General features: G+C 38.4%; 1 protein-coding gene across 1 annotated transcript; it reads right to left on the bottom strand.

Annotated features, from left to right (window-relative positions):
* Window positions 1–863: 863 nt before the first annotated feature.
* arl6 (ADP-ribosylation factor-like 6) lies at window positions 864–8,991 on the bottom strand. The gene is made up of 8 exons (XM_058379894.1): window positions 8,804–8,991; window positions 6,960–7,117; window positions 6,736–6,797; window positions 6,590–6,658; window positions 6,278–6,372; window positions 2,455–2,584; window positions 2,256–2,311; window positions 864–1,856 (listed from the first exon to the last, which is right to left on the bottom strand). Exons 2-8 carry the CDS (start codon window positions 7,080–7,082, stop codon window positions 1,831–1,833), a joined length of 561 nt encoding a protein of 186 aa, XP_058235877.1. The 5' UTR covers window positions 7,083–7,117; window positions 8,804–8,991; the 3' UTR covers window positions 864–1,830.
* Window positions 8,992–12,622: the final 3,631 nt, after the last annotated feature.

The raw sequence follows: 12,622 nt of genomic DNA, 5'->3' as shown, positions 1-12,622 counted from the left end.
GGTGTTCTATCAGGTTGAGGTCAGGACTCTGTGAAGTTCCTACACACCAAACTCACTCATCCATGTCTTTATGAACCTTTCTTTGTGCACCGGTGTGTAGTCATGTTGGAACAGGAAGGGGTCATCCCCAAACTGTTCCCACAAACCCGGGAACATGAAATTGTGCAAAATGTCCTGGTATGAAGCTGAAGCATTAAGAGTTCATTTCACTGGAACTAAGGGGCCAAGCAACCTATCACGGTACCACTGAGCTTCTGAGAGTGACCCATTCTTTCACAAATGTTTGTAGAAGCAGTCTGCATGCCTTGGTGCTTGATTCTATACACCTGTGGCCATGGAAATGATTGGATCAGCTGAATTCAATGATTTGGAGGGGTGTCCCAAAACTATTGGCCATACAGTCTATTTCTATTGGCCCCACAAAGATTACAACATAATTTTATTCCAGTTATATCACAGTGATTGCCAAAAGTATTATTTTTTATTTATGAATATGGCTTATGAGTATACTTTATCCAATTCTAGTTATATTTAACATTGTGGATGTTAGCTGCTATCACTTGTGTTATAGCCGCTACAAACTGCGTTCCTTCGCCACCTTGTCTTTTTGGCAGAAAACTTACTCACACTTTTTTCAGTCTGATTATTATTCGTCTTAGATTAGAATCCAAGTTCCTTTGGACGAGTTGTTACCGCAGAAGCTGACCAATGGCAGAGCTGCCGCTGTGTAAGGAATAACAATAATGCTATCAATATAATATCAATAATTGTTTTCGTACAAAAAACACCAGCACATCATTCATTACACCTTCGACTTTGGAGTCTCCCCTGTTACTATAGAAACTAGGATAAGTGCATTAATGTTCACTTTAATATTAGATAATTTATTTATGTTACATGTAGAACTACTGTCTGAGCTGTGGTTATACAAAAATAAAGTACACCTTCTGACCAATCGGCTTTGAGAATCCAACTGCGCTGTGATATAAAAGATGATAAACACGCACTGTACCAGAAAACAGAAAATCTACAGTTTCTACCTGTAACTTGCTCCACCGTACACTGATAAACGGTGTTACTATGGCAACAAGTAGAAGTACCGCCTACTTGCGAGTTCGTAGTACAGCGACTGGACATGTTAATGTAGATCTGTTGTTGTCATTGTGTAAAGTGACTTATTTATAAATCGACAAAAATCAAATGGTGGAAATATTAAATTCTACATGAATTTAGCCGACTGTTCTTTCATACAGAGACGACTCCTCTTTACTTACAGTCCATTTACTCTTTAAATTACAGTATAGGATACAGATCTGAGACAGAAAATGAGTAGAAAACTATTTTTTAAAGCATGAAGGATAGCGGAGTTTATATGCATCACATCAAAAAATAATCTTTTGTGGTTGGACCGATAAAAAACAATAATCATGACATAAATAAGCAGATTGAAATGTCTCCAAGACATCGTAGAGTAACGTGCACATTTCCCCCCTGCTCTGAACAATGATGTTAATCTGATGCGACGTAATAAATAAACCTGATAAAATGTAAGACTTTTGCCAGCTTATAGCTGAGGCGATAATGTATTTATGTGCACTTTTATTACATTTTAAACAACCAGTGAACTGAATGACCTGATTTGCCAAATATTTTCAAGACAAATAATCTAATAAGGTGCAAAAAACAGGGGTGCAACAGAATGAAAGCATCTCACACTCCCAAAAACCCTGAGCTTCCTGAACAGACGGCCCAGCGTGCCCTGTGAAGGAGGTTGGGTTTGTGGTGTGGATTCGGCGATGTGGTGGATGTTCTCCGGATTCTACGAGTGTTTCATGTTCTCATGGTTCGGATTTGATCTGTTTAGGAGAGAGAGGAAGTAATGAAGTCAACTGAGACAATACAACCTGTATGTTAACACGTGAATCTGGACATGAAGGCTGATAAACTGGGACTAAACACACGGCTGAAGTCTAACACTATTTAAAATAAAAGGTAGAAAGTAAAGAGGACGGTATTTGAATGGGTTGAGGTGTATCATAACGTATTATATATAAAGGCTAGTTTGTATAAATCTGGATCGGTCAAGCTATGTCACCACAAGTTTGTTTAATGTCACATACTTACAATGCAAATTGTTCTATATACATGAAAAACAAACAAACAAATAAAAATCCTTAAATGATACAATTATGTCATTCCTGATCAATTCAGCGCATACACCAATGTTCCACCTGAATAAATTGACAAATCTGTACCTTGTAGCCAGTCGACTCCCTCCTGTAGACCCTCCCCCTGGACAGCGTTACTTGCACTGAAACACACACACACACACACCTATTTTAACGTTGTGGTTTGGAAGGTGACATGATACTAGAAGCTCTTCTCTACACTGTGGGTTGCTGTGAAGCACACCAGGACATTTTTAAATGGAACTGAATGGCCATGTTGTCCTACCAGATGTGCCATGGTTTATCTTTGATGTTCTCCAGGCAGAGGAGCTGAGAGACCTTCACTGAGGACAGAGCATCTCTTAGATCCATTTTATTAGCAAAGAACAGGATGGGGATCCTCCTGTGTTTGATATCTACACACAGAGAAGAAGAGAACTGTTAGTGTAGAGGGGATTACTATCACTACTACCATTACTACTACATCTATTACTATCACTACTACCATTACTACTACATCTATTACTACCACTACTACCATTACTACTACATCTATTATTATCACTACTACCATTACTACTACATCTATTATTATCACTACTACCATTACTACTACATCTATTATTATCACTACTACCATTATTACTACATCTATTATTATCACTACTACCATTACTACTACATCTATTATTATCACTACTACCATTACTACTACATCTATTATTATCACTACTACCATTACTACTACATCTACTATTATTACTACTACCATTACTACTACATCTACCACTACTACCATTACTACTACATCTACTATTATTACTACTACCATTACTACTACATCTACCACTACTACCATTACTACTACATCTATTATTATCACTACTACCATTACTACTACATCTATTATTATCACTACTACCATTACTACTACATCTACCACTACTACCATTACTACTACATCTACTATTATTACTACTACATCTACCACTACTACCATTACTACTACATCTACTATTATTACTACTACCATTACTACTACATCTATTATTATCACTACTACCATTACTACTACATCTACCACTACTACCATTACTACTACGTCTATTATTATCACTACTACCATTACTACTACATCTATTATTATCACTACTACCATTACTACTACATCTACCACTACTACCATTACTACTACATCTATTATTATCACTACTACCATTACTACTACATCTACCACTACTACCATTACTACTACGTCTATTATTATCACTACTACCATTACTACTACATCTATTATTATCACTACTACCATTACTACTACATCTACCACTACTACCATTACTACTACATCTATTATTATCACTACTACCATTACTACTACATCTATTATTATCACTACTACCATTACTACTACATCTATTATTATCACTACTACCATTACTACTACATCTATTATTATCACTACTACCATTATTACTACATCTATTATTATCACTACTACCATTATTACTACATCTATTATTATCACTACTACCATTACTACTACATCTACTATTATTACTACTACCATTACTACTACATCTACCACTACTACCATTACTACTACATCTATTATTATCACTACTACCATTACTACTACATCTACTATTATTACTACTACCATTATTACTACATCTATTATTATCACTACTACCATTACTACTACATCTACTATTATTACTACTACCATTACTACTACATCTACCACTACTGCCATTACTACTACATCTATTATTATCACTACTACCATTACTACTACATCTACTATCACTACTACCATTACTACTACATCTATTATTATCACTACTACCATTACTACTACATCTATTATTATCACTACTACCATTACTACTACATCTACCACTACTGCCATTATTACTACAACCTTTACTACTACATCAACTATCAGTATTACCATTAGTACTACTTCTACTACTACATTTACCACTACTGCCATTATTACTACAACCTTTACTACTACATTTACCACTACTACCATTACTACTACAACAACCCTTAATACTATTACATCTACAACGATTACTACTACTACTTCCACTGCTACTTCCATTATTATTATATTTACTACCATTACTATTACTACAACAAAGTTGCTGCTGTCGCTACGACCATTACTGCTACAATATCCACGACTACAATAACAACTACTTTTATTATCTTTACTACCATTACCACTACAACAACTACTACGGCTACCCTTACTACTGGCATCAAAATGTCTACTAAGGCCACTACTACAAAAATTACTGCTACCATAAATTCTAATATCAGTACTATCCATCATTACTATCAGTATTTTTGCAACTAGCAATATGACTACTATTACTACTAGCACTACTACTACCATTACTACTACATCTACTATTATTACTACTACATCTACCACTACTACCATTACTACTACATCTACTATTATTACTACTACCATTACTACTACATCTATTATTATCACTACTACCATTACTACTACATCTACCACTACTACCATTACTACTACGTCTATTATTATCACTACTACCATTACTACTACATCTATTATTATCACTACTACCATTACTACTACATCTACCACTACTACCATTACTACTACATCTATTATTATCACTACTACCATTACTACTACATCTACCACTACTACCATTACTACTACGTCTATTATTATCACTACTACCATTACTACTACATCTATTATTATCACTACTACCATTACTACTACATCTACCACTACTACCATTACTACTACATCTATTATTATCACTACTACCATTACTACTACATCTATTATTATCACTACTACCATTACTACTACATCTATTATTATCACTACTACCATTACTACTACATCTATTATTATCACTACTACCATTATTACTACATCTATTATTATCACTACTACCATTATTACTACATCTATTATTATCACTACTACCATTACTACTACATCTATTATTATCACTACTACCATTACTACTACATCTACTATTATTACTACTACCATTACTACTACATCTACCACTACTACCATTACTACTACATCTATTATTATCACTACTACCATTACTACTACATCTACTATTATTACTACTACCATTATTACTACATCTATTATTATCACTACTACCATTACTACTACATCTACTATTATTACTACTACCATTACTACTACATCTACCACTACTGCCATTACTACTACATCTATTATTATCACTACTACCATTACTACTACATCTACTATCACTACTACCATTACTACTACATCTATTATTATCACTACTACCATTACTACTACATCTACCACTACTGCCATTATTACTACAACCTTTACTACTACATCAACTATCAGTATTACCATTAGTACTACTTCTACTACTACATTTACCACTACTGCCATTATTACTACAACCTTTACTACTACATTTACCACTACTACCATTACTACTACAACAACCCTTAATACTATTACATCTACAACGATTACTACTACTACTTCCACTGCTACTTCCATTATTATTATATTTACTACCATTACTATTACTACAACAAAGTTGCTGCTGTCGCTACGACCATTACTGCTACAATATCCACGACTACAATAACAACTACTTTTATTATCTTTACTACCATTACCACTACAACAACTACTACGGCTACCCTTACTACTGGCATCAAAATGTCTACTAAGGCCACTACTACAAAAATTACTGCTACCCATAAATTCTAATATCAGTACTATCCATCATTACTATCAGTATTTTTGCAACTAGCAATATGACTACTATTACTACTAGCACTACTACATGCAAAAAACTGCTATCAGCTCTGCTATCATTGCTACAACTACTACAATAACAACAACTGCAAGTATATTACTACTAATACTACTCCATCTACTACTATTATTACTATAACTACTGCTGCTAATGCTATTACTACATACAACAACTACGACTTTCACCACTACAACTACTACTACAGCAGGTACTGCTAATAAATAAAAGGCTTGTCTTTGTGGTCCTTACAAGACAAATAAAATAAGCAAAGACACTCACCAGGATGGTTAAGCAGAGTGTCCAGCTCTTCTTTAGCGACCACCATTCTCAGCTTATCACTGCTGTCAATGACAAATATGATGGCCTGTCCTTCCCTGGTCAAACAGGGGGGAAAAATGGGAAAATGAAGTCCAGGGAACCGTCAGTAGTGGTTATAAGGGTAAAGCTTTATGCATTAGCACAATGATAAGTGGCAGTGTATTTGGAGAAATCACACAGATGTGCATGACTGAATCTCAGCGTTAGAAGTTAGATGATAATGTAGACAGTACAGCTCATTGTGACCCTGACAGCAGCAGCTGCTCCACTTACTTGTAATAGTGCTCCCATAGGTTTCTATACCTGCCCTGGCCTGACATATCGAACACGGTGAACGACAGACTGTAAAGACAACAAGCTGGTCAGTGCATAAACATGAAAAAAACAAAAACAAGATAGGACACAGTGTGTGTGCTTACCTTGATGTCTTGAATTTCTCTATGCTAAATCCTATAGTGGGAACGATGTCTTGTGCTTGAGCCTGTTGGGAGATCATTTAATGTGGGAATCTTTCTTTGTTAAAATTGTTAAATCACATCACACAGCCAAGACGTTACAAAGTAGTAAGAGGTGAATTTATAACATAATGTGCTGCAGTCATGTGAAAACACTCATCATTATTGTGTGAGAGAGCAATAATTACATTGGATGGCTTCAGCTGATTGATGATGGTGGTCTTTCCGCTGTTGTCCAGACCCAAACAAATCACGTTCACCTCCTTCTTCTTCAGGCCCAGCCATCCTGCCAGCTTGTCGAAGAGCCCCATTGGCCTTTTTTTTTATATTTCAGATGGCACTGACTCTGTTCAAAGCAAAAGGTTCAAAGCTCAGAGGGGTTCAGCTGCAGTGCGCCGGCGTGCTGGTGGTTCATCGTCTGTAAACACTCGGTCAAAGGCTTCGCAAGGACATAAAAAGCTATAAAATAAACACACCATCCTGGCAGGCTGTTTTTAGAACTTAAAACACATTTTAGACATTGCTGAGGTTAACGGGAACCGGATGTCATTTTGGTGCCATCTGCTGCACATGAGACAAACTGCAATGAAACTGACATTTGTTGCTGATGTTAGAGTTTACGAGTGTCTTATTGGCATGCACAATATCCAAATTATAATTTTTAAGAAATACACACACTGATCAGGCATAACATTATGACCACCTGCCTAATATTGTGTTGGTCCCCCTTTTGCTGACCCGTCCTGCACTGTGTATTCTGACACCTTTCTATCAGAACCAGCATTAACGTCTTCAGCAGTTTGAGCAACAGTAGCTCGTCTGCTGGATCGGATCACACGGGCCAGCCTTCTCTCCCCACGTGCATCAACGAGCCTTGGCCGCCCATGACCCTGTCTCCGGTTCACCACTGTTCCTTCCTTAGACCAGTTTTGATAGATAGTGATGACTGCAGACTGGGAACACCCCACAAGAGCTGCAGTTTTGGCAGCAAAACCGAGACCAACACAATATTAGCCAGGTGCCATCTAAAATTAAAAAAAGGCTAGTTATTTTATAGCTGTTGCTGATTGGTTACAGTCAGCCTGGAAGTGACTGGGTTCAGAAGTAACTGTTTTGGGATGGTTCTGAATGGCGTCTGGATTAACCTGTGGTCAGTCTCATAAGAATAAAACTTTAAATTTTGCATTTTCTTATTTCACTGCTTTTGTGCTGCTCTTTAATTAAGACCATCACCTATAATCATTAATAATTAATCATCGCCACACAGTGAGGGTCAAGCTTGAGCAGTATTTTTTATTTATAGGTGCAAAAGGTAAGATTTATTTTCAAGATTAACTCTCTAAATATTAAATGGGTTCGACGTTCGAATCATTCCCGACAATATTCACGAAGCCCCGCCCCCAAAATACTTGACAGGAGGTGTAAACAAGCATTCCGGGCCGGAAGACGAGCTTTCAAACGGATTTCTCAGCGACTTTAATGATCCACGGTTTATCCCATTGTTAACAGTCGTATCTTCCAGGTTATGTGTACCAAATAAGGAATAATAAAAAAAATCGCTTACTGCATCTTTAAAGCTCGTGACCCGTTAACAGCCCCACAGCTTTGCTTTTAATCATCACTTACTACTATTCTTTTATGCTGTACAATTTTTAATGTCTGCTTTATTTAAGTTTTTAAGATAGAGTATGCTGGTTAAGGTAATTAATCCTGCGTTATCTGGCTGGACAAATATTTTTATTATTTTTTATATCTCGGTGTATAATTTCAACACATTTTTACGACACAACTCTCGCGCAGATTCCAGACTTAATCCGATGAGCTACTTAGCATCCCGGCTGGTTTAGTTAGCTAGCGCTACACCTTTTCTATAACCCGTATTACCCACTTACTTTGTTTACTTACAGTTTAGTCTAATCTATCTGACTCGATCTCCCTACATACGGCGTTAGCTTTCTGGCGCTTCTCCTCTGTTTATTCAAATAGGCGATGCTAGCATGCTAGCTAACGCAGAGAGGGCAAAAAACCTTACCTTGTTTATTCTACTGGTTCGGAGCAGTTATAGCTGCTGTTCACGCCAGATTTCATGCAAATAATGAAATCTCATGTCAGAATAAAAGCATATAAACACGTTAGCGAGACATATTAGTGGTTAAAGCCAGCGGAGGTTTGGCACAAGGCGCTGCTTCAGGTCTGCTGGTTGACGCGGCGTTGCTTAGTGACCAGAGCGGAACTGCGCATGCGCGCACGGAGCACTACGTGTCCGTTTGAAACATACACGGCCCGTCGTTAGAGTGGGTCGAAAGGTGGTCACAAAATGCAGTAGTTACACTATATAGGTCCGAGCTCAGTGAATATTATAATAAATACTTATGAATATGTTAATTTTTCATCTCAGAAGGACACTGTTGAAAGTTGTAAATTTCCCACTGGGATGAATAAAATATCTATCTATCTATCTATCTATCTATCTATCTATCTATCTATCTATCTATCTATCTATCTATCTATCTATCTATCTATCTATCTGAATAAAGCACATGTGTGTAATTATGTGCATAAAAATATATAAGTTTGCAGTCCAAAAGAACTCACTTATGCCAAAAACTACTATACTAGAGAACAGCCGAAGTGAGAGAAGGTACACTGAAAACAGAGCTGGACTTTAAGACACAGAAAGTCATTTTAGTTCATTTTAATCAGGTCAAGCAGTGAGGCCGAAATCAGCAGGTGGTAAACGTCGACCTGCTCAAGCAGCACGAGGAGGAAAGAAACCTAAGAACTTCATTTCATTTGTTCAATTCACACTGTTGTTCTTAGAAATCAGCTACTCCTGACATTCATATCGATGTCTGCAGTTAAATCATGAAGACACCAGTGTGAATATGTTTTAGCACAAGAATCGAGTGAGGAATCACAGGGCTGAGCTGCTCTTCAAATCCTAGTGAGGAGATTATGAGTCTGATGTAATTATCATGTTGTGTCGTGGTTGTGAAAATAAAGACAGGGTTACATGTAGTTAGTATCTAATGTAGTATCTAACGTTTACTGTAGGACGAGTGATGTGACTTTATGGCATTGTATATTTGGAACATCATGGGCATCAACAGTGAAAAACAAGGGTTCGATTTTCAGAAGATTTTATCTGCACACCTTGACAGCGTGAGTGAACATGGATAGAGAGTGATTAGATAGCGACACGTTTACACTTCACCATTTCACAAACCTCACTTTTCACACAACACACACCAAACTTTACTTCTTTCACTAATTGTACTTGTCACACGTCACACCACCAACCACCAGGTTTGGAAAGTTTCCTGATTAGGAAAAATTTGATTAGGATCTATTTTCTGGAAGCACTCGTAATCTAGAGTTTAATATTGTCAGGAGTTATTGGGACAGTTCCTTGCCAGACCTCTAGGGAATCCTGGCAAGTGGTTTGTGTTATTCCTATGTGGGCGGTGCCAGGCTCTATCCTAATGCCTGTTCGAGCTTTCTCACCTGTTTTCCCTTGATGTGCTGTTCTATATATGTTTGTCCTGCTGTCTTGGTCAGGGTCAGTCATTGTGCTTATGTGTCGATGTAACAGTGTGTGTGTGCCTTAAGGCCGGACGCCATGTTATCTAGGTTTTTATGTTATCGTCATGCTTTGTTGAGGTTATTTTCCATGTCATAGTTAAGCTTTAACCTGCCTGTAGAATATAAACCTGTTCATTTCTTTATGTTTTTCTGAAATAATAATCGTTATCTGTTTTTTCTTTCAGTTCCAGGCAAAATCTGTGCCTGCCACAGACACACCTGGCTTTGTCCTCATCCCTGTGTATTTCTACCCCATGAACTACCTCATCCTGCCGCCCCACTTCTACCCCCAGCCCTCAGTGATGGAGAATGATGAAGATCAGTGCTTCCTCCCATCTTCACAGCCTTCTCAATATGACCAGCCAATTCTGGCCAAAGGGAAGCACACACTGGTAAGAAAAAAAGCATTAACATTCTTAAAATGGAGTCCTTATATATTAACTCCAGACATTTTACACCTAAACTATCTTTAGAAGCTTCAACTTGTGTTTCCTACAGATTAGAAATCAGAATGCCAATGATGGTGGCCGAGACATCAACAAGCTTCTGGGAGGAAGAGACACTTTTCCATCTGAGGTGGTGTCTCCACCTGAGCCCGTATCTCCACCTGAGCCTGAGTCCTCACCCGAACCTGTGACTCCTGAGCCTGAGACTCAACTCGCCCCGGACCTGCCTCCTATCTGGGGAGAAATTATGGACACGTTGGATGAAGATGAGCTGGAGGAGCTAGAGAAGCAGAAACCCGCCTTGAACCTGCCTCCTCTCCCACTTTCATGGGGAGAAAGAATGGACGAGTTGGCCCATGAGCTGGAGGAGATAGGGAAACAAGAGAAGAAAGAAGAGAAGTTTGTGGAAGTCCAAGAGAAGAGGAAAAAATTTTAGAACATCATGGAGAAGAAGATGAAGGTGTCTAATGAACAGAAAGTGGAGCTGCCCAAAAGGAAGCACACACTGGTAAAAAAAATGAAAAAAGCGGTACAGTAAAAATGCTTAAAGTCCTTATAATGGTGTCTTCATATATTAACCCCAGATGTTTCACACCTAAACTATCTCTAGGATCTTCCGGCATCTCCACATGAGCCCATATCTGAACAGAAGGTGGAGCTGCCTGCAAAGTCCAGGAACCTGCCAGCGGATGTGACTCTCTACAGCAATATCACCACAGTACAGCATTAAAGTCTGCCTGCAGACCACAGACCTGAGAGGACGTACCTTTGTGTCCATATATGGACATGGGGGCATGTCTCTAGTGTCCCACATTAAATCTGATTATCATGAAGCCAAAGGCACTCTTACTTACTCCCATGCTCCTTTGTTTATTTTTATGTTCCTGTTCTCACATTTTGAGCTATTTGAATGGCTTAATTAGCACTCTGGATGTTGACTGGACGTCTGGACCCCTGTTCTGCAGGAAGTCAAATTGTTCATCAGGAGCCTGGACTTCACTATCGATGAACAGCGCTTGTATAAGGAGTTCCTTCCGTTTGGCAACATCATCCATGTTAAGGTCAGCTACTAATCCCTCCAGTTTCTTCCTTTCCCAATACACTGTGTTCATTTCCCCTTACTCTTTCTTTTTCATACCCTGTATTTTATATAGTTGCTGTCTGAAATATCCTTTAACACAGAAAAGATGTACATATGGACTATAAGGAGGTTCTATCCCAGGTCCCTGATACTAATACTAGTTGATGTGTTAGAAGCAGGAAAAATGGACAAGCGTAAGGATTTGAGCGAGTTTGACGAAGGGCCAAATTGTGATGGTAGACAGACGACTGGATCAGAGCATCTCCAAAACTGCAGCTCTTGTGGGGTGTTCCCGGTCTGCAGTGGTCAGTATCTATCAAAAGTGGTCCAAGGAAGGAACAGTGGTGAACCGGCGACAGGGTCATGGGCGGCCAAGGATCACTGATGCATGTGTGGAGCAAATGCTGGCCCGTGTGATCCGATCCAACAGACGAGCTACTGTTGCTCAAATTGTTGAAGAAGTTAATGCTGGTTCTGATAGAATGGTGTCAGAATACACAGTGCAGGACGGGTCAGGGCTGTTTTGGCAGCAAAAGGAGTAATGTTATGCCTGGTCAGTGTATTTTGTACCTCATACAGCTGATGAGCAGAAACGATGGACGATCCAAAGGTTATGGCTACGTGAGCTTCTCCTCTGAAGCAGAAGCCAATGCGGCTGTCAGTGTGATGAACGGGAAGATCCTAGGGAGGATTCCGCTGTTTGTCACTCTGTCAATGAGGAAAGAAAAACGGGAGAAACAGA

This window comes from Hemibagrus wyckioides, linkage group LG26 (assembly GCF_019097595.1).
Source record: "Hemibagrus wyckioides isolate EC202008001 linkage group LG26, SWU_Hwy_1.0, whole genome shotgun sequence".
NCBI lineage: Eukaryota > Metazoa > Chordata > Actinopteri > Siluriformes > Bagridae > Hemibagrus > Hemibagrus wyckioides.
Note: the sequence above shows the minus strand (reverse complement) of the source record. Positions and strands in the feature narration are given on the sequence as shown.